The 27,837-nt window shown below is 44.9% G+C and overlaps 1 protein-coding gene across 5 annotated transcripts in view; it reads right to left on the bottom strand.

Moving 5' to 3' along the window:
- Positions 1-27,837, bottom strand: part of MMD (monocyte to macrophage differentiation associated) — a 46,174-nt gene that overhangs the window by 13,115 nt on the left and 5,222 nt on the right. Inside the window, exon 1 of one of the 5 annotated variants that reach the window (XM_076353665.1) lies at positions 5,290-5,383. The exons of 2 other annotated variants lie outside the window; for them this stretch is intronic. In XM_076353665.1, coding sequence (XP_076209780.1) covers positions 5,290-5,318 — 29 coding nt within the window. In that variant the 5' untranslated portion in view covers positions 5,319-5,383. Of the gene's footprint in view, positions 1-4,157; positions 4,177-4,651; positions 4,706-5,289; positions 5,384-27,837 lie in introns of those variants that run through there. 2 more of the 5 variants (XM_076353667.1, XM_076353666.1) reach the window with 2 other exon arrangements.

Genomic DNA, 27,837 nt, shown 5'->3' on the forward strand with positions numbered 1-27,837 from the left:
AGAGCTTGTTAGACAAACTTTGGTCCTCCCCCATGTCCCTCCTGGTTTAAGTCCAAACCAGTCCTATTTTTATGACATCCATAAAATATTGGCCGATCTCAAACCAGAGAAAAACAACCAACCAAAAAACCCAACCAGAATCTTATAGTTTGAGTAAGCAGTTCCAGATTTCTGGGATATAAGACACTCGGTTTTCTTGACTGATTTATTAAGTGATTTGTAAACAATTTTTTTCTAAACTGATACACGAAAATTTAACAGCATTGTTAAAATAACGCAGTGTCATGATCTCTCTCCAGATTGCGGCAATTTCAAAAAACAGTTTCAACTATTACTAATACAAAGGATAAGAAAAATGTGAATTTCATTCACAGACACTGAGTATAAATGGTTGTTAGCAAATGAGTAATTCCACGGGAGTTAATACATTGTTAAAAAATGGCAATTCTTTTGTCAGTGACAAGTGACACCTTCCTCTAATCTCCAAGAGGATAATGACATTGTAGTCATATACACATGCTTGCAGAGCATTTGGAAAATGATTTTGTTGCCCAGTGAATACAGGTCTTCAACAGCTGCTGAAGACCATCTCAGCATCCCCTACAGACGGAACATTCACTTTACTCAGTTCTGCTTCCAAGTTAGGAAAACATTTAAAAATAAAAGCATCTGTTGGCTCAGTTGAGTGACCAGAATTAGACTGCCCTTGCCCAACTCCATAAATTCAAAGTCATGGGAAACCTTTCACTGATTACATCTAGAATATTATTACCTTTCTCCAAAGGCCATGGTGGTACCCTGGAAGTCTCACAAGAAGTAGGAAATAAAACAAAACCCCACAACAACTAAAGAAGCCAAAGGAATAAGCTTATCTTCAGTACTAGCTTTAGAATTTCTGTTGTTCCAAGTTTCTATATATTATCGTCATCTAAAACTCTATAAATCATTGAAGGTAGCCTGCTAATGGGACCTTCAATTATCCGTTAGAGGATAACTTTCAATTTTTTTTTTTTTTTCCCTTTTCATTTATATTTATTTAGTAGAAAAGATACCGGATCTTTCTAAACCAGTCACAACAGAGCCTCGGGTAGCATTAGATTTCAGACAGAATTATGAACAGACACTTCAGAAAAGTCCACTTATTATTAGGACCTCTTATTCTCACTAATTTAAAGACAGTGTTATTAGTAGTAAAACAGAACATAAAGACATTAACAAAACTATCCTCTCTCTGTTATCTACACAAAGGGCTGGGGTTTTTCCCCCCTCGTCTGTGCCAGCGCAGGGATGATGCAAATATTTGATCATCTGTGTGGTAACTTCAGGCTGGCAAAACAGACAAGCATCAGGTTTCGGAAAACTTCACACTTACAAAACATTTCAAACTTTTTTTTTTTAAATAAATACTTCAATTCTGATTATTTAATTTAAAACAACAACAAAAATGGTTAGTAACACGGCTGTTGAACAGAAAGCTTTACTGGCCTCCCACAACAGCTGGAACTTGCTTTTCTTCCACCAGAGTTCTAGCAGACCACCACCGTTAGCAACACTTTACCCATCCCCTTCACCCACATGTTTTTACTAATAACACCACCATAGTATGTTTTGCCAGGAGAGGAAGAGTCAGGCTTTACCTCTACCTTAAAGAAAAGGATCTCGAAACACCTCACTATCTAACTTTGCTGTACATTTGACACACCTGCGCCTCTCCTTTCTGCAAGGTATCGACTGCAACGGGCTGCAAGACCCAGGCAGCAAACGCTGGAGCATATTTGCTCACAGACAACATTCTCAGTAAAGCAAAGCCTCAGTTATTTCCCTATGCCTCTTTATAATACTGTTTATGAACATTATCAGGAACAACTTTAGAGAAAGGATCATTTAAAAAGTGGTTGAATAGGGCAGTAATTCCAGCCAATGCTCCTCTTGAGTTTGTTTCATTTCCAGTTTGACAGTTTGTGTTTAATACCTTAAGAAACAGACCTGAAGTTTGAAAATAGCTGCTTTGGGATACTACGCTGAAGTACTCGTGAAAACCAGGAAAAATTATTTTTACACATACTGTTAAAAAAAGTCATATACTCCTGTAGTTATATGTATGTATGACATTGCAATATAAAGGCAGAAGAATTTGGTTGCAGACTTACTCACAGTCTAGAGGCAAAAACTGTTCTGTTCTTTCTTAAAGATAAATAAAGCAAGCCCACACCATCACCAACAACGGATGCTTTTTGTTTTCTGCCACATGAATATTGCAACACAGGCACATTGTTTCTCCTCCTATCTACAGGTCAAGTTTGCCTCTTCCAAAAAAGATAATTGTGAAGAATATAATCTCACCTTCCTAAAGTAGAAACTTGATATATAGCATTCAGATCCTGTTTACTCCTAAATAAAGGCTCTCTATAACACAACCATTACAGTTATTATCAAATGCAAGACAGTCTGATAAGGTCCCACTGAACTGGACTACAATTTACAGGAAACATCTTTAAGTGAAGCCTTTTGATTCTCTAACAAATCTCTAATGTATTCTTTAATAGGAACTCTAGTGAAACCAGAGTCATTTAATCAGGGGATATGCAGCATTATCTCACAAGAACGCATAAATACTTCTCCATTTAAGATACTGACAATCCAAGATCTCTAATATAAAATATTAACTCCTTCAATATCAGAATTTGAAATTTCTGAAATTAACAGACTAATAACTACCCACAGAATGCTTTTGCACTGAACTGAGTTATGAGTTCATTTTCACAATTTAAATGCATTCTTAAAGCTCAAGAACTACCTGAGGCCAAGGAAGTCCAAGCTTTATCGTTTCAGAGCACACAAACAACCTTCTTTGATGAGCACATTCCCAATATAAGTGGAAAAGGGTATTGAGAAAGACATATGACAATTTAAAACAAGAGAGAAGAAACTCATACCCCTCCCTTTACACCACTTGAACTTTAAACACTTCAAATATTTAAAATGTTAAACCTATGGGCTAATCCATTCTTCATGAGAGACCCCTGGTCTCAAGTTTCTGTTCGTGTCCAAGGAGTAGATGCTTTATGTTTCATAGTGATTCCAGAATTAAGAGATCATAGTATTTGGGAGAGAAAGGAGGAAGAAAACCTGAGGGTTCTTAGTGCTCTGTCTTCGCATGCAAACTCAACTTAGAAAAATAAATTATAAAATCCCAAATCTATCGCACATATTTGTATGGCATTTGCCTGGTATCACAGCAAGCCTATAACCAAAACTGCAGAAGAGAAAAGCACCTTTCAAATCTTGCCTTATTCTCGATTCCCATCTGCTGAATGAATTATTCTTTGAAGCATGAAGTAAAATGTCAGTAAAAACAGCAAGCACTGATAATAGCCTCAAAGATCCGGATTTTTAGTCTTTTCAGGAAGTACATTTCCTTTATTCAGCTCAAAAGGCCTCATACTTCCTTTTACCAGCTTAAAAGCACATTACCCCTTTTTGTATCTTTCTTTTCTTGTGCTTTCCAGCAGCAGGAGAGGCCATTTAGGCCTAATAAGCCACAAATAACAGCATATGAGAAACTGCAACAAGGTGGGGATAACTCCACAAAAACCAGCAGCAGCACACATTAAATGGGGTTACATATTTAGATACTGAAGCAATTTTTATGTTATCTAGGCTCTTTGTTTTCTAAAAGGAAAAACAAACCCAAAAAAATCACAAGCAGATCAAAATAGATCAGCACTACGTTTTCACGATGACCACGTAGGTAAGATTTTGAAGAGACATGAATAGGTTTACAAAAAGCTTGCTTTCTTTGACCAAATTGGCAGCTATTTCCCCTTTATGAATTCAAGTCCATTCAGTTAAAAATAGAGCCATATTCCTCTGGACCTTCCTTCCTGGATTAGGAAATACCTAGTTGTGGTTTGTAACTGTTCACATAATCTTTACTATCGCTGAACAACCGAGTCACAGAAATAATTCAGATCAGCACAGAAGCCGACCACTTATTTGGAAATGCCAGTGAAATCACATGCTGTGTAAAGGTTCATGTACTTACAGCACAATACTAAAGATAAAATGAAATCTGCCATACTCTGAGAATCCATTAACAATTGTGGTATCGTACGTACATTAGGCCATGGAAAACAGTGTCTGTGCATCCCACTGACCTCCCAAAAGACTCCTCAACCTTCTGGCAAGTATGAAAGGCAAAATTTCAAGCGAAGAGTGGGGAGCGAACAGGAGTCACATCAGGTGCTGCGGCACATCTGAGCTCAGGGGCAGGGTATCAGCCAGCGTAACAGCCTAGGTGTGGGCGAGTACAGAAACCAGGTCTGACCACATTCATATTTTTCTTTCAGTTCTCTCTCAATTTTATGTCCCTTTTAATACTTAGGCTTTGGTTTCTTGAGCGAGTTGGTGAAAAGAGAGCGGGGCAGCCCTACAGCAGTGTACCTGCTGAGGGAAGCCATCGTAGAAACCGGTCTTATCTGGGAGATGGACTGTCACTCAACTGTTACCGGCCTCGCATCTGACCTTTGAGCAATTAAGTACCTAAAGCCCACATATATACATGTTTACCCAGGAACCTCGACCGCACCGTTACCCAGCCGAACCCCCCCCGTGAATGCGAGCAGCATCTTCAATCCGCCCTGAGAAATACCTGAACAAAGAGCACCGGCGCTCTGCCGAGGGGCGCGGAGACAGAGGAGCCGGGGCAGCCGGCGGGTGCCTTGCCCAGCCCAGCGGTGGGCAAGCAGCTCGGCTCAGGAGCCACACGTCGGGCTCCGCAGGAGGCGCGGCCGGGGCCGGGGGAGGCAGCGCGGCCGGGGCTGTGACACACGGCCGGGTGCGTGAACCTTCACCCATTTAAAGGGGAGGAAGGAAGGAAGAAAGAAAGAAAGAAGACATGCAGAGCACCCACTCGCACCCCGGCGGGACGGCTCTGCTCTCCCCGCCCGGCACCGGCGATGCCGCGGGCCCCGGGGGCGGCGACCGGCGCCTCAGCAGCGGGGCCGCGCGGGGACAGGCGAAATCGGGCGGGGGGACGAGAAAATCTCGGATACCCCCACCCCAGCCCTCACGCGACCCCGGGCTCCGCCGCGGTCGCCCGGGGCCCCCAGCCCCAGCGTGCCCGCCCGGCCGTGAGAGGAGCGCGGGGGCGGCCGGGGGTTCCCATCCCTCTGGGTGGCCGGGGGGAGCGGGGCGGCGCGGCCCCGCCGGAGGACGGCCCCGCCCGGGGGCCGCCGCGAAGGAAGGGGGGGGGGGGGGTGTCCCCGCCGGGGGAGGGGGCGACCTCACCTCCTGAACCTCTCCTGGAGCCGCCGCATGGGTCCGGGCCGCCCGCCGCGGCGGGCGGCGGGCGGGGGGTCGGGACGGGAGGCTGCGGGCGGCTCCTGAGGCGGCGAGGGCCGGAGTCCGGGCCCTCATTGGCGTGCGAGCCGCCGCGACGCGCAGCGACGGCCGGCGCCGTCCGTCGGTGAGGCGCGGGAGCCGGACGGGCGGCTGCGGGCGGCCGCTTTAACCGGCCTCTCGGCTCCTCTCAGCCCGCCCGGCCCGCGCTTCCCTCCGCCCCTGCCCGCCCACAGCGGCCGGGCCCGCTGCGGCCCGCCCCCGCCGCGGCAATGGCGGGAGGACGCAGGGCGGATGGCGGCGGGGAGGTGTCCTGGCGCGGGGGAACCCCCTTGGCGAGGGGAGGCCGCGGCTGCTGGCGGAGGCCGGCCCGCCGCGGTGGCCACCTCTCCCCCGGGAGGTGGGGGCTCGGGGTGGAAGCGCGGGGCGGGCGGGGACCGGGAGCCGCGGCCTGGCCGCGGGGTCGCGCCGCGGGTGGCCCAGGCTGAGCCGGGTTTCTCGGGTCGGCCTGGAAAACAACAACAACAACAACAAGAGGAGCAGCAGCAGCGACGCCGGGGGCTGAGGGCTCCCCGAGGGCCGGGGCTGCAGCTCGTCCCCCGCAGCCCTGGGAGGGGCGGCCGCGATTTAACAGCACCGAGTGACGGGAGATAGTGGTTGAATTGCCATTGTCTCGACACGTTCCCCCAAATAAGCAGACAGATGAGGACTCGGCGATTTCAACATGCCTAATTTTTAAACTCCAGAAGCTGAAAGAGCCCTTCCGCAAGGGGTACGGCGTAGGCTGACCGAGGCGCTGGGCCGGGGGTGCCCCCCCCGGCCCCTGCGCATGGGGGCCTGCCCAGCGTGGCACAGGAGAGCGCGGCACGATGCTCCTCCAGCAAAGCCGTGGCTCTGCTGTTGCATAAAGCTGCGTGTGGAATGATTTACTCTGCTCTAAATCAAGGTTAGAGTGGCTAGACTGCTCGTGATAACCTGGCTAGCTATCTTCCTAGTTCCCCCAGCTGTAAGCCATAATCTTACCTACTTAAGCTAAACTTTTCCATGCAAGGGTTATTTTACCTGAGCAAAGAGAGCGTGGAGCATGTTTCCATAAGATGAATGCGGTGTTGCCTTGTATAGTACAAATCATGGCATGAGTTAGGAGAAATATTAATTCAATTCAAGCTTCTGTCTTCTAATATCTTGTTTACAGTGGGATTTTGAACAGTTCCAGCCCTCAACAAAAGCAATTAGTATAGGCACACCGAAGCAAACCACCGGTTTAGACAAATAAACTATATTCCGGCATCAACATCTTTGATGGTAGGACAGAGACAGATGGGATCTGCTGACTGCTGCTGCCATGGTTTGTAAGTCACCTCCCCAGCCGAACGTGCCACCTCTGCCACGTAACCACCTCCACCACAGGCAGCGGAAGGAAGTGAGAGCGTCGTGACTTGGCTGGCAGTCAGGCTCAATCTGACTTTTCATGGCCCTCAGTCCCTTTTACTGACTCTTCCTCCATGCCCGGAGTGAGCAAACGATGAGGCGGTAACAGCTCTGTAAACTGCCACGGCAAGACTTGCCACTCGGTTTCTCCAGTTTCAGGATGGAATAAGCTCTTCTGGTACGAATTGCAGGCGTTGGTCTCCAACAGGGGCTTGCTGCAAGGACGGCTGGGGCTGGGCCAGAAGACCACGGCAGACAGTCGGTTGCTCAGCTTTGCTCAAAGGGGAGGGTAGAGCTTGTTGCTGGAAAGGAGAGCTCCTGAAACGCAGAGCCAAGCTAGTTCCCCGGGAAATACTTCCATTAATCTCAGTGAGGTATCACTGTTAATAAATTGGTACAATCTGTCATCTGATTTAACAGTGTCACTGCTAATAAAGTTTCATATGGCTTATGTTATCTGTTAATCCAAAAGGAGAAAAGTTTGAGGACACCGCTGAAGAACTCGGCGACACACACGGCTGCATTTGGACATCTGAAGCTTCAGCAGTATCCCAATAGCATGGCTTTATTTTGAGGTGGAACTTGTGGTGACTTGTGGCACAGCTACCTTCCTGCTCAAAACCACACACCCATCCTTGCATTCCTCTACGACTGCCCCAATAATTTGCTCTTTCAGGCTGTAAAAATACTCAGGAACGTGTGACATTACGGACACCGTGACTGGAAGGCTGGCTTCTTTGCGGTTCTGGTAAAAAAGCTGGACTGACTCCTGTAAAGTGAATCTGCCGAGACCTTCAAAGGTGTGCACAGAGGCATCGCATTTTGTCTCCATCTTCTCTCACTCCCTCTGCTCCTCTTTGACTCTTTCTTCTGTCTCTTCCCAGGCCACTCTCTTTTTCGTTTCCTTCCCCGCTGCCTTTGACATTTGATCTAGACTCTACCAGCAAATGTGTTGCAGAGAGTTTTTCTCCTCACAGTTTTCAAAGCCTGTTTTTCCACCTTTGTTCTGTGGTCACAGATCTCTCAAAAACAACAGTTGGCATAGCTTCCTGTTGCTGCAGCATCGGAGATATACAGATTCAAGATACAGTTTAAAAAAACCACTGTTTCAAACTTGTTTATTTTGAATGAAAACGAGAACATTCAAATCGTGAAGCTTGACCGAGGGGAACCAGGTTAAGACGACCACCAATCATCGTGACAGCAGTGACGAGACTGGAAGATTTTGAACTGAATGTCTGTCTCTCTTAAGGCAACCACTAAATTACTCAGCACAGATATTGTTAAAGTGGTCCTGACCAATAGCATGTTTTTAGTACCAGTGACTCTTGTTGAACTCATCTCTGTAATTGCTTTTTATGAATCAGAATGCCTTAAAAAAAATCACAACAAAAGAAACCCCTTACTATGGACGACGTAACCATTAAATCTAAATCCTAAAAATTGGCCTTAAGCGTACAAAATTAAGGAAGCAAAAACCTTATTAGTTTGATTACTCTTATTTACAAAGTATGAAAGGAAAAAACCTTCAAGTACCCAATGTCCATTTGATTAAAAAATGTTCTTAAGACTAGAAATATGTCATAGTGAGCTCAGCCAGAAATGTGTTTTAATAGATGAGTCAGGGTTACAAGAAGATGGAAGAACTTTCCTTACTGAATGCATCCCTGCTGTGGGGCACTATCACGTAGCGCGTTTGGAAGAAGGAGCGATGTATTGCAAGTGAACAGCCAAGGGCTCGTTAATAAGAAATTTAACCTCTTATTTTTTCCCTGAACAAAGAGAATTTAGTTCTGATCAGGGCTGTGAGGTATTTGTAAAATGGATTGTCCAAAAATGAACTAGGCAATCCCAGTTTGCTACCTAATAGACACGCATTTGACACCTGATACAAGGTGTTTGCATAGCAAATCTGTTACTGATTGCAATTCTTGACAATCTCAGCAGTGAAGTCATGAGTACGTGAGCTGTGTGGTTTGCCCTTATTAGTTCTAGGTCAGGTTTTACCCATGCAGAATCTCCTGCCAGTCCTTCACGGGCACTATCTACTTGTCTGGGGATGGAGGAGTTTGTGCTCCTGGACTATTTATGAGCATTAAATTGACACACACAGACATAGGTAATTTCTGAATCAGACATCAATTGCTTTTATAGGATTATGCAAATAGGGACACAAAAGTAGGGTCTGTAGTTTTCGCTGCATTGCAAAATTGTCTTGGGTTGCACAAATTTATCAAATGAATAGGCAGGACTTGCTGAAAGCTTCCTTTTCCCCACCCAAGATGAAAATTTAAGTGCCACATGAGATGTCAGTGGTGAATGAAATTCTATCAGGAGGTTATATTAATAAAACTAAACATCTCACACAAAAGCTGAGTTTCTTCTAGCCATTTGGCACGGACAAGTTCTTATTATAAGCCTGCACAATAACTAGTCACCTGATTTGTTAAACAGATAACAGAGAAGGAAACGTTCGTAAGCAGCTCCACGGTTGCCAAAACGGATGTATCTGTGACAAGACATTGCTAGTGTTCCCAGGTACTTACTTTTTGGAGCTGCCGGCGGTGACAGGCTGACTCTGGAGGCAGCAGGGCAGCGTGCTGTGGCTCAGGAAGCTCTTAGCCGATTTAATGCAGCAGGGAGGCAAGCTGAGCAGCACCGGGCCCTTAACCAGGCACGGGGAAACAAGTTTGACAGGTGAAACTCCTCTCCACTCCCAGTCTACACGGGGAGAATAAATCAAGCATTTCTACTAAATAAGGGTGGAGAAAAACATCCTTCTGCCTTCTTTTGACTTCGTAACAAATAGAATATGAGGATCTAGCCCTCCTCTCTTAGGGGTATACGTCATAATGGAGGAGGGTGATGGTTGCACTAAGGTTTGGTTTAGAAGCTTTAGAGGTAAAGCTCTTTTCCTTCCTTAGATTTAGAGAACAGATTCTGAAGAAAATGTTGTAACTGAGTGACTGCTTCATACATGTGTGTGGCGCTGGTAGAAATACATTCTAACAAAGATCTTTGCTGGTAAAATATAACTTACTGATGCATTTTTTTAAAAGAAATTCTATTTCTTCTTCAAGTTTCTAATACAAAAATCAGTTTTGCAATAATGTGGACTGTAAGACCAGGACAGTACTAGGTCTCAGGTGAGCCCAAGATAAAGCGCTGCGTGCTCCACTTTGGGCACAAGCTCACGCTTAAGTGCGAGCTGTGGGGTGCTCTGGAGCGCTGGGGGGAAAGCTTGAGGTTGTGCTCCCTCCTAGCATGTCCTCAAACATGTCTCTGCAGCACAGATCAAGTGGGCAAATCAACCCAGAGCCCTTCAGAGAAGGGCTTGGGCTTTCTTAGCGTGTCCGAGGACACATGGCAGCGGAGCTACCCTGTAAAAAGTTATGCTCTGGGTCTGAACCAGGACGAGGGTCCTGCAGGCGGCATGGATGTAGCTTTTTTTTTTCTTGCTGCAAACTCACCCAGATTTCTGCTTTACCTAACAGTCTTTTCTGAGCATAGTGTAAAGGAGAAGCATCTCTTACTGAAATGCATGTCAATGGTCTTGTGAAATGAGCGCCTCTCCCTCCCTCAGCCTTCCCCCAATCTAATTATTAAGGTCATCCCACTGAAGACAGGCTTATAAATAGCTTTCCAAACACTAATGGGATTAGTTCTGGCCTGGACAACTTTTCCAGGGTGACACGGTATCTAAGAAGGGCTGGCTCCTTGGCATATACAGCCACTTGCAGTGAAAACGTTGAAACATGAACATTTACCTGATGTCACAGCGTCCTGCTGCCAGCATTAAACCTGAAACGGGATTACAGCATTACCGAGTAATATAATAGAGAAGACTTACTGCAAGTAAAACAAGTGATTTTAGAGGGATGTGCCTTGTATTAGACTAGATAATGGAATGTCAAGTTCTGCTGAAGGTTTCTCTTTTGTCAGTATTTCTGAGAAAAGTGTATTTTTCATGGCACAAACCCACAAGATTTTGTGGGGACAATAAACAGTTACCTTGGGAAATAATACAAAGGTACTTCAAGCCAACAGGAATCTTTAATATGAGAGCAATTAATGGGAAACGAGTAGTGTAGCTACAAACTCTCAGAAGAGAGTGATGTTTTAAAGTTATTTGGCTATTTAAATCATCTGTGAAGTGAGCCATTGAACCCCTTTGAAAGCAATGGCTGAATTATTAACATTTTAACATTTGGTGTGAGTCTGGAATTTTATAATAAAAATAAACCCTAAATATGTCGTAGCAAATGTAAGCTCTGATTGTTTAGAAAACTTAAACCAAAATGCAGAGAGAGAATGTATGTTGGTTGTTCACTGATTTAGGGACTTCAAATAAATGAGAGTTAAGCTCCTAAACAAGAGACAGACATAAAATTATAATTTGATTATCTATGTGACTAATGAAGTTTAATTGCATCTCCAGGAAAATAATGGAGAAACATTAATTTGCAGTCATTTGGTCTGTGTATCAACTAATAGTCCTGCCACGTGTTGCATTTCCGGTAGTAAACAACATTACATAGATTTCAAAATGCATATTGAGAAAACCAAAGAAGATCAAATTTTATATTCATCTATCTTTTCAAACAAAGGAAAATATAAAAAGGTCTTTTTTTGAAAGTTGCTAAGATCCCATGGCATACTTGGTCCTAAAAGCACAGCTTCTAATATACCAGTTGTTGAGACTGTTTCAAAAACACTGATATTTTTTCCTTTTTTGATTAGCAAACTTGGGTTCATCCGGATTCATGATGTACCTCACATGTATTTCAATCAGTAACATTTTCTAGCAGGATCACACTGATTTATTTGTTACAAAGAGAACTTTCTGCTGGAGTGAAAAATCAAATTCCTCCTTGTTGCATGTTATACATTCAACCTTCTCCTTAGATGAAGAAGTTGACACAAGGGCAGGAGGTGCTTTGTCGAACTGAGACAAGATCCATCTTTAGAGGAGGAGGAGAGAAAGGCAGCACTTGTCAGTCTCCGTGCTGGCCTTGGACCAGCTGCACAAATTCTGAGTCATCAGATGAATCAAGTCTGTTAATGACTGCGGAGAACTTGTACTTCAAAAAATGCAGAAATATCCTGCTTTCAGGTATTGATTCTGTAGTATTTCCTTTGAGAAGCTTTAGTCATAAAGGTACCAGAATTGAAGGCTTGTTTAGAAATAACAAATGTCAGGGGTTTTTGGCTTTTAGTAATTGCACCATAAAAAAGATGATCAGGGATTTTAACCTGCTGGTTATGGTCGAGTGGCCCTTAGCCCTTGGAATACCTATCAGTTCCTCCAACAGAAATCAGTATGTAATTTAAGCCAACAGGCAAGTGGGAGTTTATTAAAAAGCCATATAAAGGTAAAATTCACTCATAAAGAGAATTTTATACAAAAGGCCAAATCAGGACAACCTGACTCGGGACCTAAGCAGCTGCCATCGTCTTCAGGTTCAGTTTGGACCGTACTGTCAAGAACCCCTGAAAAATCACAGTTCAGTTTCTTAAACCAAAGGGATAATAGAGTCATGAGATTCTGTGCTGTAGCCTGCCTTTAGGAAGTCCTAGTAGAGGACTAGAGAGTCCTCTAGTCCTAGAGAGTCCCGTAGTAGAGAATAAAGAATGACTCTAACTGTATAATAACAATATGTACTTTCAGTGTCAGCAGATCTAGGAGACCAAGTCTCCCACCCGATCCTCCAGTTGCACTGATGGGGTCTCATTATTGTGACCTGCAAAGAAAAGCGTCACCACCAGCTGCACCCCACTCTTGGGAAAAAAAAAAGCATTAATTGTCCTCTTGCAGATGTTGGATTTTGGCATCCATGCTAAGCCTCCAAAAGTGGAGGCTTTTGAAGGTTTTTTTAGCAACGCGTTACCCATGCAGAACAAATTTGGCCGCAATATCCACACATTTTTGTCTTTTCAAAAGTAAATGAAAAATGTTCATACTTATACCAAAGCCAGAATAAACCAGTTCCATATTTAAATCCCTTTCCACCGGCAAAGCGGACCATCTTTAATCAATGTTTATGACATCAACACACAAAAACTTTTACACTCCTTTTTTTTTCCCACCATTGGGTTTTTGCTCTGTGAACGTGTCTGCCATCCATAATCACTCTTAATACCTCATTTTTGACATCACAATCAATGAAGTGAAATAAGCTGTTACTTAATGGGTCTGACATAAAATCCATTTAAGTTAACGGAAAGACTCTCATTGTTTCCTATCAGCTCTAGGTCAAGCCTAAAGTGAACAGAGGGGGTGGAATTTAGCCCGTCGTTTGTCATCTGAGAGGAAATGATTTCCACATCCCATTTGGGCTGCTTAGAGATTTTAAACATATTTAGCAAAAGAAAACAAATTGATTTCTTGTCAGTGGTTAAATGGTTGAAACTTCACTCTGATTGGATAGTCTCCCATTTTGAGATTTTTAAGATAAGTTTGCTTGTATTATATTATTTTTTATTATTGTATTTTAGCTTAAAATGGTACCTCGTTTTTTCAATAGTTTAGAAATAAACAAATACAGGAGATAAAGATCAAGGTGAGTGGAAGTCAGCTGAATTGAAGAGGTGCCCGACTGCCCTGCGCGGGTCATGAAACACCGGCTCGCACCGGGGCTCAGCCTCACTGGCAGGGGCTGCTCGGAGCCCAGGAGCCAGGCAGCCCGTGAGCTCACTTCGCCCTTCCTGCCAGCAACGCTTGGGGCTTTCTCACAAAGCATCTTGCTGACAGCTGGTTAGTTTTATTTTTTTTAAGTTCCTTAAATACGCGTGGAAAGGGAGAAAACATCTATACTCCAATGCACAGCATTATCTCAGGTCTTCGAGGTTTTGTAAACAGACTTAGTAATAATATGAATCCATTTTTCTCTATTGCTTGCAAATGAAACTCAGAAGCAAAATGAATATTTTCTTTACTGAAGCCCAACAAACATCAGACATACTGACCCTGCCATATCTCCCAATCTAAATAACGCTTGTTAGCCTTGGAAAGAGGGGGCAGAGGGGCTGGCAGGGACAAGAGCCGGGTGATTGTCTAACTTGCAATTCCCCTGATATGTTGAGAGACTTTTTTCCCAGTGTTTCTGCATAAATAACTTATGGTATTCAAGGACAAAAATGCAAACACTCTTTCTCTTGATTGTGGTATGTTATAAAGAGCAAAAGGAGTTCAGTTTCATGATGTCCCTTCTGGACGATAGGAAACTCTTGGCATGTACCATTTAATTACTGGTGGACAGGCCAAGTTGCTGCGAGGTTAGAGGACTTGCAAGAGACAGTGGCATCAAGAGGTTTGATTCCAGTGCAAATTTGTCTACTCGGCTGGCAAACGAATGTTGCTGCTATTAGCAACCTTTGTGAGGCCTTGCCTCCAGCATCCAGTTAATTTTCACCCCGCCCCTGAGATAGAGTTATAAATGGTGTTATCTTTGGTGGAAGGGACAAGTTTTCAGACAGACTCTGACCTGACTTCCCTTTCTGTTGTGATGGATGAAAGTCTACAGCGTTCCAGTGATGTAACTGAGTGATTGGACTTACACCCATGAGACTCTGACCCATCGTGTAACTGCTGGAAGGCCTAAAGGGAAACAAACCTACTAATTGGGAGGTTTTTAGGAGCCAGTTGGACAGTGAGTGGATAAACAACAATCCAGAGGGGCACAGGAGTCCCTCAAGCTGTTTTTCAAGACTCGACCCTCAGACAGCAAATTCCTGTCCACCAGATTCCTGGGTCTTGAGGCTCAGCTAGCAATGCTTACAAGAAGATAAATTGGCTTAACAGAATCAACAAATAGACAATGTGCCTGATGAAGAGCTGAAATAGAGATGTCTGTGTGTACAGAGCATGGCTTTTCAGAAACTGCTTCTTCCCCAGGGCTGTCACTTCTGAGCTGCTTCTGGTTATCCAAAGAGAGGAACGGGAATCCTCACCGGGGCTTACCTTGTTCTGCTGCACTGGACATCACAGCCTTCTTATCTGTAGCTCGTGGATGAAAAATTGCAAGGCCACATTTTTGGGAATGGAACCCAGAGCCTTGGAGGAAGGCCACGCTTTCAAAATCTGTTTCCTCAGTAGCTTCCCCAGTGGCCAGGACGCAGCACTGGCAGCAGATCAAAGCCCGGGAATTCTGTGCTGTGCTTGGACCATTCCTCCTGGCTGAGGTCACACCACTCTCCTCCTTTCTGTTTGTTTTTAGCAGGATCGATTTTATAAATTACAGGGTGAGTTACAGCCCCAGTGTGAGAGCGAGGATAGGGAAGGCATGCTGCTGCTCGCCTGTCGCGTGGCCGGCGGTACATGTCACACAGCTAACCACCGCGGTGGCATCTGCCCGTGCCCTCGGCTGGCCCCTTGCTGGCAACTGTGCCCTGCACTGCTGTTATCGACTGTACATGGCTCATTTCAAACAGCCTCACATCTAATACAAATAGGAATGTCGGTTCCTGAATTGCTACCAATTCTTTGTCATTTTACTGGAGTCTTGTAATAGTATTTTACCTAAATACTAGGTTTTTTCAACTGTGGAAAAGAACTCCAAAGCTCTTAGCTCCCTTGGCACTGGGAAAACGCTCTGCAGAGGTTTCGGTGAAAATGACAAAAGTGTGTATCAGTTTTCTAAGGCACATTTCAGTTTTTCAGTGGAAATCCAAATTCCCATATTTTGGCAGTAGAGCTGTATCGGGTACATTTGAACTAACGCTAACTATATAAAAGATCTTTAGTGTCCTTCAAGACTAAAAGGAGGGAATCTCCTTCGAGATTCCTCAGCAGAGGACGGGTGATGCTCTGGAGGAGCCCGTCTCTCTCCTCTTGCTCTAGAGTTTCGGGGAGCAGAGGCCCAACCTTTGGGCAGTTACATCAATCCCATCCAAACCGAAGGGTGTGCTCTGGCTCCACTTGCACGCCTGCGACGTAGAAGGTTAAAATAAACGGTTGTTAAACTACAGGCTGTGTAGTGCAACAGACGTTAGTGCTGCTTTAGTCATCAGTATATTGCTATTTAAAGATGGCTGATACTTTTAAATCTCCAGATTATTCATATTAAAAGTGTGTTTCTTTTTTGTTTGAGATTCTGTGCTGTCATGCAGACATCTCCATAATTAAATGTGTGCTTGACTCTCTGTCTCCAGTTAAGTAGACATTAATGGGGAACTACTAAAAACAACTGCCAGAAACGTTCCTGTACTTCAAAAATATTAATATCAAATTACAGTGATGATATAAGTCCGATGTGAAATCACAAAAGGAAATTAAGGCTAAATGTTTTTGGAATCATCCAAGATAGTTTGTTCAAATTGTTATTTTTATTACAGTTTTCCTACAGGCACAGCAGAGACCTGTGCTCCACCACACAAGGGGTGGTTTAAAAATAAACATTTTTAAGCACAAAATCCCTCCACCTACAGCATAAGAGGGTAGTACTAAAGTTGCAAAATTAAAGGCCTTAACATTAGGGAGCACCAGAATTAAAGTCAACTCTAGCTTAGTCTTTCTGTATATGTCTGATATGGCACAGAATTTAATGCCATAATCAAACAGTATTTTCCCTGTAGCAAAAATCACACACTGGATACTACGTACACACACTACATTCACTTTGGGAGCAGCTATTCAGTATTTCATTTTCTCTTTACTTTTCAGTACGTGGCCTAAGGTTTAACCCAAACTGGGAGGGAGAGGTCTTATAAACTGCAGTCTTGATAACCCGATCTGATCCTGGGTCATTTGCAGAACAGTCCTAATCTAACTTGTGCGCTGAATCTGCACGCTAAAATTTTTCCTGTGAATTTTTTTCTCTCTAGAAATTTTTTTCTTCATACAGTAAGAACAGTATCTTCTGATGCAGTGACTGCAGGAGAGAGAACTGCCTGGAGCAGCCAAGTCTCATTGGGTAAATAACCACCTGCACTGGGTATGCTGTTGCTTGGGTGCTTGTGGCTAGATCCTGCGTTCACGGGGTGCAGATGGATGCTTGCGATAACTAGGTATAGATGGAATTGTACTAGTGACTGAGGATCCCAAAGGTGCCCTTTTTACAGCCACGACCCAGACCAAAGCTCTTCCCTGTGCAGGAGGATTTCCATCGTTGCAGCATCGCTCTGTCAAGACTCTTGCCTCTATTCAGTGCTATGGAGCAGGGGCTGAGCTACACGTTGCACAACCTATGAAATGACCTGGAGGTCCATAACAAAACCAAAATTGGATCAAGCCTTTTGTAACAAGTGAGCGGGACCTTAAATGGAGATGTTGTTTGTACTCATCCCTTTGCTGCTAAGGAGCAGAGAACAAATATTTGTACAACCGCCTTCACAAATCCTGTTCACATAAACCCTCTCCCCTCCCTGCAGTAAAAAGCTGCCAAAAAGGTTGGCTCTCCATTAAACTTTGCCGCAGGTGATAAACGTGCCTGCCTCCAAAAGCAGTCCTGCACTCAACACCAAACGTGGCACGACGGGAATGAACCAGCAGTTCTGCTCAGCTTCAAGGGCAGATCCCCAGCCGGTCTCGAGAGCTGTGACTCCAGTGCAGCCAGCATAAGCCAGGGCTGCTCTCTGGACCCTTACTCTGGCTGATTAGCTGCACAGCTTTACATCCCAAATCCGGCTTTTTATACCGAAATGTAAAACCACAAACCAAGCAGTTCAGAGTCTCTGTTTCGGTCACAATTTACCCACTGCAACTAGGGTTTGATGGAGGAGGGCTGGAGAACAGCATCATGAAGACACCAGCTCTGCTCATCGGCGCTTCAGTCTTAGCATCGTGAAGGACTAATCAGCCTGTGAGGGACTGTCCCAGTCGTCTGCTACTGGTTTTGAAGCTTTGTGAGGATGGGCCCCCAGCAGGGATTGCCACTCTGACACCACGCACCCCCCACACTGTGCACCCGGCTGCTGAAAAAGGGCTGGTCGCAGCATGGGCTATGGTGTGTCTACACCAACTGGAAATTTTTGCATGCTGGAGAGAGTTCCCAGCTTGGAGGGGAATGGGACAATGCCCATCCTTCCTGCAATGTTCACACAGAGGAGGTGGAAAAGCTGCTCTTTTTTGTTGTCAAAAATGGGCATGATAGCAGGGGACATAGCCTGAGCTTGAGCTAAGCACGTGGGAATGCGGGCAGCCACTCTGCATGCCTGCCCCGAGGAGCTCTGCCAGCTCACCTCCAGCCCTGACCTCACGTAGCCCCTGTGATTCCAGCTCCTGAGGCCAGCTCCAAGCAGCGGCTTTGTCCTCAGCTCAGGAGAATGGTTTGTTTTGACGGCAGGGTAATTAATGTGCCTCAGCTCCATAGCTGTAAAATCCCTGGGGAGACGAGGCGTGTATAATTTTTACTGCGCCACAGCTAGGTGAGCGTAACACAATAGTCTTACTCAGGGATGACCATGCTTAGCTACCTGACTGTAAAAACTGCAGCTGTTTTCCTCATTTTATAGTGGCAAAGCTGGTATCTATTAACCATCCCACTTGGAAAAATAACACCCGGCTCTCCAGAGAGGCCACAGTCAGAAACTCAGCTATGGCAAACTCTTTTTGACACGATCAAGGAAATTGCAGTCACTTTTCTTATGCTGGGACTTCAGGCAGCATTGAAGGCGTGAGCCCTGTCTTCTGCTGCCCTGCAGGTGAGGTAGTGAAGCTCTTCTTTTTTGTTATTAAAAATGGGCTAAAACCAGCATAGGCTAAAGCCATCCTTAATCAAAGAACGCCTTGGCTAATGGCGGGTCCTGCTCTGTGCGGAGCAATCCCGTCCTGGTGCAGCATCACTACAAGACTCCTGTTGTGATTTAAGGCCTAAGGGAATTTTATATATGCACATTCATCCTTTCATATAGCAACGTCCACGTTTACATACGGCTGCTCCATCCAGATTTTACCCTGAATTCATAAACAATAATTGCTATCTTTTCCTCCTTGGCTCTCCTTGTAGCTGAACTGTTCAGTCCTGGTTTGGGAGTGCTCAGCGCTAATGCTGGATAAATGCACTGAAGCAGCAGCAAGGAAAGGTTTAATGGCACTTCTCCCATATTTCAGTATGGTTTATTTTACGTTCGCTATGGTTTATTTTTTGTTCACTTCACCGTTATTTGTGCTAATAAACTCTGCAAATATAGAGCCATACTGTTTTTTGTGTGTATGTGATAGAATAAATTACCTTTCCTACAGATTCTCAATTATATATTGGCTTCCGTTATGTGCTGCACATTGACACGAGAAGGAAACATTTGCCATTACAACCCTTTGTAAATATGGTTCTCTTCCAAGCTTTCCGTCTTGCTACTAAATAAATACGTATGCAAGATAGCGTGATGTCAAAGACTATAACAAAAGACTATTATTTACACAACATCCAAACCTATACAAATTCCAATGTATAGTTCACACAGCAAACATTTTCTAAGACACGGAGCTGCAGTGGATCTTCTACACAGCTGTGCTCACACCACCTCCAGGACTAGAACCCAAAACCTACAGTAGAGACCAAACCTGTGTTCTTCCCGCTGAACCTTAAGCATCCAAATGAAGTGCCTCGTCACCTTCAGCTTTCTCTTGGAAGAGGCAAAATCCAACTAAGATCCGAATTTCCTCTGGAGGTGCCCATCCCTCTGCCCTGACCGTGAAAGCGGACTGGATTTCTAGTCAGGCACTCAGGTTGGTAAAAGAGAGGAGGAGTGTTTCCACAGCCATGAGCTTGGTCTTGAAATCTATGATTGACCCCAGAACACTAGTTCTGGAAGAAATCATCTCACCCAACAAAAAAGGTAAAATAAGGAAAGTTTTCAATATCCCGAAAGGCAACAAGATACCTGGCCAGTTTTGAAACTTTTTGGTAAAAAAAACCCATCCAGCTGAGTTTTTCAGCCACTGACAAATACTTTGTTTTCCTTTACAAACTCCTGCAGCCAGGGGGTACTTAGTCACAAACCATCACTCCTAGAAAAGCAGCAGTCGCCTGGCCCTGAAGAAGCCGTCACATCCCAGACAGTGTGAGCACGGGACTGCAGACCGGCAGCACTTGCAGGTGCTGGGCTCTGTCTCCGTATCACCCACGGTTTAGCCCTGCATGTGGGCACAGTTCAGAGCCCACGCGGCCAAGGAACGGACCCACAGGGAGGGAATCGAGCAGCCCCAGGGACCCCTCCGTCTACCCTTGGGAAAGAGGAAAGCCCTGAAATCAGCATCTCCTGACCTCGGTCTGTTCTTACTGTCATTTCCATTTAGTGCATTGTCTTCAATTTTGCTCGTATGATTGCGCTGTCAGTTTAGTCGCAGCTCCTGGAAGCCTTGCAAAGATGTATATATATATATTGCAAGTGTGTGCGTGTTTATATATATGTATGTCTACACACACAAAGACAGGTCACCCATGGTTTGCCACCTAGATTTGACTGCAGAACTGACAGAAAGGAAGCGAAGACGGGTGTTTTATACCAGCTGAAGAGCTGGTCTATATGTTGCAACATACCTCACGCAAAGTAAACATGGCCTTGCATCATAAACCATAGGCTGGAGCCAAGAAATAGCTCAGCTGGAGAAGTCACAGAATAAGGAGAGCACAAGCCTGTTCAGGTAAGAGAGCTCTGTATCTAAAAACATGTCCTGACATATTCGCAAGAGGAGGCTAGGTATTTTTGAAGCTGATTTTTTTTCTTGCAACTCCCCAATCCTCTGAGCTCATTAAAATGAAGACACTCTAATTTCCAGGAGTGGCCAAGAGGGAAAGGTCAAGGAAGGACTTCTTTGTAATGTCGATTCTCAGATTCTAGTGAGAAGAACAGCAGGGTTTTCATTAAAGCCACTGTCAAATGATAAATTACTGCACTGTCAAAAGAAAGTAGGACTGCTATTACCTTATATGCAAAAGGTAGTGAAAGAAAAGACCTGATGATTTATGGCTTGTGTAAAAGTCTGCCTTCTGTGATGCACGGGTCATTGTATAGGTCTGCCAGAAATGAGATCTTGGGTCAACAAAAACAAGGGTCTTGTTACCAGCAGCTGGCCCTGGCTGGGTAAGGAGCAGCCAGAACCGCTGTATCGGTAGCATTACACATCCTCTCTGCACAGGAGGTTTTGTGGGGGTTACATCCATAGGACCCCAGTTCTGAAGGTACAAAGCTACTCAGAGAAAGAGGTGCTTCGCCAGATACTAAAGTCTTCAAAAGAAGCAAAGCGGCTATTTTTGTTATTGCACCAAACCTGAAGTAATGCAAGAAAACCCTGGGAACCCAGGTTTTTCTGCTGAAATCTCTGCTGAACGGGACACTCAGTCTCTTAAGAAGGGACTCAAGTTTTAAGCCCAGAGCTGTTGCTTGCCACTTTGTAGTTTGTATTTCATGGATAGACATCAGAGGAAGACAGTCTGATTAGACAAATTATTTTAGTTCAAATTGAAACAAATCATTCATCCCATCTCCACTTGAAAAACACCATCTGTCCACTACGAAGCATCCTGACTGATGACTAAGAAAAACATTGCTCAAGGCCCTCAAAAGAAAAACAAGTGAAGTGCTGTGTCTCCCAGGTGCATGCCTTAATGACATGGTTTTAGGGTGTTCATAACTGTAACTGCCTTTGCTTCTCAGGAAGGCTTTCCTCAAATCCATGGGTTGGTCTGAGGACCAAGACACTGTCTTTTAACAGTTAATTAGCTGGAGCAATTAGTGGTCATGTTGTTGTACGAAGAGCAACAAAGGGAGTGCGAAAACGGACAGCCAGCGAGCCACTCGACCTGTAACCGGAGACGGATGGCAGAAACGCTCAGGCGGCACGTCCAGCAGCCAAATCGCATCTTGCCGCAGGCTCTGAAGCAAAATGTTAATCGTGGTTGTACCCATGCAAATTTGGACCTTCTCTCCTGTGTGGCACTTGCACTGTCACCCCTGGGTATTTCCACTGAAATCCCATTGAATTACCTCGAGTAACCTCTTGCCCACAGCGGGGAAGGGGAGAGCAGAGCACAGCCTGCCGGCTTTGGAGCCAGTCCAGGTCCACGCCCAAGTCCCAGGCAGCAGAATCTGGCCCCTGCAAATCCAAAAACCGGAGCATGGAAAGACCAATGATTTGTGGGGAGACACAAAGTGCACACGGTGGGCTGTACCTGTATCCCAGAACACGCTTTCTGGAAAGATGACGCTTAGGACAGTAGTTGCTTTATGCAGTTGACTGTCAAATCATCTGCCCTATCCCATGAGCTTCTGGAGAAGAGAAAGAGGGTGATCCGAGGTGAAGTGAAGAATGAGAATCAAGCTGGGGTGACTTCTGTATTGAATTCAAGATACTGTAATACAGGGTTAAAATAGAAGCACCTGCAATCTTTATACGACAACCTGTAATTATGTGCACAAAGACATACATCTCTGCCTATGTAGGTATATGCATGCATTATACATTAATATGGGTATAACAACCAAAGAAGCTGATATAGTTGCTTTTCTTTCTATATTATCTTTTATTAGGAGATATGCTTTATGATTGTTTCAATTTTTTAAATCCATGGCAAAACATTGAAGCATTCTCTGACTTTGCCACATGCCCCTTGCAGGAGCCTGCGCCATGCCAGCAGCCAGGGCTGTACCTACAAACCTATTTCTCTCTCTGAGGTGTGGCAGCCTTGCCCTGCTCCAGTCATCTTGGGCACTTGCTGTTCCCACCCCAGATTAAAGTCACGATCAGGCACACTGCGAGTTTTAAGCCCAAAGTGCCCCTTTGAACTCAGAGCTTATCTGAGCCCCTGTTGCCTTCTGGTGGGTTATTCTGTGAGTTCGAGACGGACGTGATCTGGCTGGCAGATGTTTATCTGTTAAGATAGAAAAGCTGGTGCCCTGTAGGAGCAGAGCTAATCTGGCAGGGTAACACTTCAATCAAATGAGAGTGGTAAAATGCTTCTGACACAAGAGGATGCTTTCAAGCCCTGCGCCGAACAGGATGCGGTGACAGGAAGCTGCCCCGCGCTTGCAGCATTGTTACGCACTGCACAACTCGGAGCCGTGCCGCTGGCAGCACACGTCCCAGCTGGCCCTGCTCAGGACATGCATTGCTGCAGTCCTAGCGGGGTCCAGGTGCACATCCTCCAGGGTCTGGCCTCCGAGCAAGTGCAGGTGGCTGCCGAGATCCAGCTTTCACTCCACCTCTCTGCATGGGATGGGAAGTACCTGGAGATCAAGGGGTGCCCTTTGCATGGCAGACAGGTGAGAGTGCTGCTGTACACCTGCCTGGAAAGCAAGTAATAGCAAAAAACTGGACCTGGTCCAGTCCAGGTAAGAGCAAGACTTTGCTAAGTGTAGAAGCAAAGAGAGGTGCTTCACCCGTGTGCGATGAGGGCACAGCCTGGCCTTCAGCCATTTTCCTTCATCCTTTTCATCCAGTAAGTATGCCTTGACTTCTGCTCTAAAAAAATGGAAACGATCTGGCTTCTCTAACGTCTGTTACTCCAGGTTACCCTGTGCGCTTCCCAGCAGAGAGGGCACAGACAAACAGCGGTCACAACCCGCCTCCTCCCAAGCAGCTGTTAAACAAAACAGGAAACGGCGGCCCTGCAGCGTCACCCAGCTTTGAAGCTCTGCCCTGTGGGACAGGCTTTGGTAACCTTTGGGGGGAAGCTTTAACAGGCACCGCTGAGGCCCTCCAGTGCTGGAACGTTTCTTTGCCCTCTTGCCATAAACACCGCTGCCCGCTCCTCTCGGATGCTATACGCCAGGCTGGGGGAACCTCTTTTCCATGGCACACTAACAGGGCAAATAGGCAGCAAAATAAAACCACGCATTCACCTTAAGCAGATGAAGTAAGCAAAGCATTTTCTGTTTGCAAAAGGGGAAGAGCATCGAGTCCATCTGCAAAACCATTTCCCATTAACCAGCCCATGATAGTATGTTACATCCTCCTAATGGCAATTTAACTGTCACCCCAAGAAGCAGATGGACTTTTGTAATACTGAGAACGCAAAATCACAAGAGGAGGGAACCCCCGGGATCTGCCATATCGCAAAGCTGGCGAGACAAAGTTAGTTGGAGAGAAAGAAAACAGGTCCTTTGTCCCTTCAACTCTATAGGGGTAATAGCAGGAGAGCAGCCTGTGGCAGGTTATTTGGCCTGGGAGGACAAGACAGTTGCAAAAACATGCAGACTTGACAATGATGAGCCGTACCTTCTCCTCCAGTTATGGCTTAAAGCTCCCACTTGTCCAAGCAGTTCTCTAACCTCTACCACAACAAATTGGTAAAAACCTCCATCCTCCCAAGGAACTCAAACACCAGTCTGTTTCGTAAATACGTGTCCCAAGGATGTGGTGTTAACACTTCAAAATTATTTTTTCCATGCCAGAATGAGTTAAGGTAGGAGTCTCTGTCCTGGCTTCAAATATCCTGGCTTTCCCCTGTCTGCGTCACAACATAATTCTTTCCAGCCAGCTTTTTCCTCAGATGTTCAGAGTTAGCACTGGGATCCCTGCCAGCTCTCCTTCCCAAAACAAACACAAAGCCTCCCGATGCCAAAGATTTGCCTTCTATTCAATACCCCAGGGACAAAACACTTGGCTTCACAAGTGCTGCCCTGACTTTCAGTTCTGCAGAGGTATATAAATAAAAATGCAGCTTTATAGAGCCTTGTCTGCACTAGAGAAGACTTGATGACATGTCCCTACAAGCTCTCTCCATCAACTGTAAACAGAGCTTCAATTAATTAAGGAGGTTATTTGCCAAGTTAGTACATGTAGTTTCGGCAAGCAAAATAAGGCTTATTGTCAAATTACTTTTTCTTGGTGTAATTGTGTCTGCATCGGAGTTTTTGCTAGTAATAAAAGCACTCACCCATTATTAAACCACCCTGGTTCCAGTGTAAACCTGGTCTAAAACCAATGCTCTGAGAAGTGATAAAATGCTATTCCTGTCTCAGTAAAAAGCTTTTCTTTTCCTCCGGTGTCCCTGGGTTCACACCTTATCTGCCATTGTAACCTGCGTGCTTTGCCTGGAGGGCTGGGAATTGCAAAGCTGTTGGTGGCTGATGGGAAATGACTCAATGGAAACGTTGCCACGAGCCGTGTAGATAGCAAACCACATCCCTGCGCTGCCCTGAGCATGGAACCAACTGAACTTCAGACAGATCCTTTCTCTCTGCTAAGGGACGTGTCCTTCAGGCTCAGGAAAGGTGAAGTGTGTGTCCTCTAGCAAGCCAAGGCTGCTGCTGTCTTCTCTTCTTTTGGAAGGAAAACAAATAGGTTCCCTGTTTTTGAGGAAACAAGTACATGGCTTCTGTCAAGTCTGTGCTTAATATAGAATCATAGAATAGTTTGGGTTGGAAGGGACCTCTAAAGGTCATCTAGTCCAACCCCCCTGCTGTATGTTCCTAAGAGGGGAAGAACATGCAGAGAATAGGAAAGAAATCACCTGTAATAAGCACTATTAATATGCTTCCATCAATCACTGTCTTTTTTTTTGTTGGGGGGGTAGGTGGTACAGTGGCTGTACCCAATGAACGTGGCACATGCAGACATTAAATCAAGTGCTGCTGCTCACAGATCTTTTTTTCAATCCACATTTCTTATGCTTATTAGATTTGATTTATGAATGCCCAGTTTCCAGCAATAAGCTTCAGGCAACTCACATTAATCCCTCAGAACTTCAGGGGCTCTGTTGTGTCATTTGAAGAAGGCATAGGTGGAAGGATGTGCCCGATTGCTGCCTCCCCTCCCCTTTTTCTTGCAAGGTTTAGACCCAGAATTGGCCTGAATTTGTACATTTGTTTTATTTAAAAGAAGTGGTTGGGCTAAAAAGAGAACATCAACAATATTACCTAATGAAATTACATGAAAATATTGATGATTTAGGCAATATCATTAATACAGACAGAAGTGGATGCTAAGCCTATATTCTTTGCTCATGCTAAAGTCAATAGCAGTTAAGTTCAGTGTATTTTTAGGGTAATAAAGAGCTATCCTGAAGGCCCAATAAGCTTCAATACTGAAGGAGTGTGAAATGTGGGTGCTTAAACAATATGTCCAAGTCTCCTATGCACTCAGGAAGAGACACAAATATATAATCATTCATAATTAACAATATCTCTGTAGCACCGCCTGTAAAAGGAGCTCATGTTCCTTCATAACTATTAATTAAATCAAGCCAACACCCCAATTGCATAACAATTATTACTGCCATCAACATATGGAGAAACTAGGGCACACAGTTTCATTGCCCACACAGAGCATCTGCTGCAAATCTGGGAAGAGGCTGACCCATCCGCAGCCTGGGTTGAGCGATCAGATGCTGGATTCAGATGCCTCGTGACAAGTATCTGCCTCCAAAAACCGCACCCGGATTGTCACGTTAAGGTGGAAATGCCTCTTTGAAAGGTTAATGTCAAACAGCGTCATTATTAGAGAGGGAAACTAAGCAGCAGCATCTCCAAGGAAACCAGCACACACGAGAGGGAGCAAGCGAGGAAACAAAACTAGGAGTTGGAAGAGAAGCTAGAGATGGCAGCCATTCCAATTTTCCCATTCTTTATATTTCTGGTATGATTTTATCTTGTTAAGTTAGATAGTTTTCTGCTGTGTATGTCAGAGCAATTTATTTATAAACAATTCATTTAGCTATCACTCAAGCATGAAGGACCAGATCTCTACCTCAGAGTCCTTCCAGCTGACCCAGGAGTCCACCTGCTTTCCTCCTGGGCAGTAGCAACCACCAGCAGACTCCAGCGTACGTCCCCCCCATCCTTCACACTTTCCTCGTGTGTATCCTTGCTACGGCTCTGGCTGTCATTTCATCCACCACTGAAATGCAACTATTTCGGGTACAGGCTGCAGAAGTCCCTTAGGGACATCAGCAGTACACATGCATTTGCTTTCAACACTCAGACCCTGTGTGACGGGACGGATTCAGCACAGGGAGTCAAGCACTTGGGAGACTCACAAAGTCATTTGGACTGGAGCAGGACCAGGAGACAGATCAATGCTTTGCCTATAAAAAGTACAAAGGTAGCTTATGAGACTTGGGCTTGCGGTTTTTAATCCATCTAAAAGACGGCACACTGGACTGTAAGGCTCCCCTAAGCATGAAGTAGTATTGGCTCATGGCTGGAAGAACAGTATTTCCAACTAAACACCCAATATCAATTCTTACCTCTTGGCATTCCCACCAAAGCGCCAACATTACGCAAGCTGAATAGCTGATAACACACGGTGATGTGGTTCTAGGCAGTAAAAACTATTCTTAAGCTCTTCTTACAGCCAAGGGGGTTGACTTGGACACGTTACTGTGCTTCTATACTTAGCACTATCAGAGTATGAGCATTTGCACCATAAGAACAATGTGCTAATAAAAAAAATGAGAAGGTTTATCCCTTTTCAAATAAAAAAAAATTCACTTCATGGGAAGGAATTCTCCCTTGTGAATATGGGTTAGTCTCTCTGGACTAATCCTCTACTCATATGTAGTGGCTTATTAGGGATTTAAAAAAATCTGCAGGCTTAGACAGCATATTTACAGTGGAACAGGCTCACATGAAAGATGTATTTTCAGTGAATTTAATGATACGTTTGACTCAAATTAATGTTGGAGAAATCTAGAAATCTGGTTTTTTCCCCTGTTGTTTCTGTGAAACCCTTTAATAACGGCTTTACAGAAGCAGTAATGTAAAACTTTAAAAGGGCACTAAAGCCAACTGAAAGCGAGCCAGTGCAGACTGAATTCCTGCTTCCTGCAGAACAGCAATAAATCCTCCCACCACCACTCAGTTCCCTTCTAACCACAGAGCTACAGATCGTCAGACCGCCACGATGACCACAGCTCACTCACAGCAAGTGTCTTAAGGCTCTATGTCCACGGTTTCCCCAGGTTTACCATGGCTTGTTCATTGACTTCTCCGCTCCACCCATTTTTTGTTGGAGGATATTTTATTTTGTTTTCTTTGAACCTACTGGCATTAGTTTATAGAGTGAAATTCAAGTGCAGACCCTGTGTGCCAGTTGTGTAGTAACCCCCTTATGAACCACACAAACAAAGAAGGGAGAGAAATCTCAGTGCAGAGGGCAGAAGAGCAGAGAAAAGTAATGCGGAG

This window comes from Aptenodytes patagonicus, chromosome 16 (assembly GCF_965638725.1).
Source record: "Aptenodytes patagonicus chromosome 16, bAptPat1.pri.cur, whole genome shotgun sequence".
Taxonomy (NCBI): domain Eukaryota; kingdom Metazoa; phylum Chordata; class Aves; order Sphenisciformes; family Spheniscidae; genus Aptenodytes; species Aptenodytes patagonicus.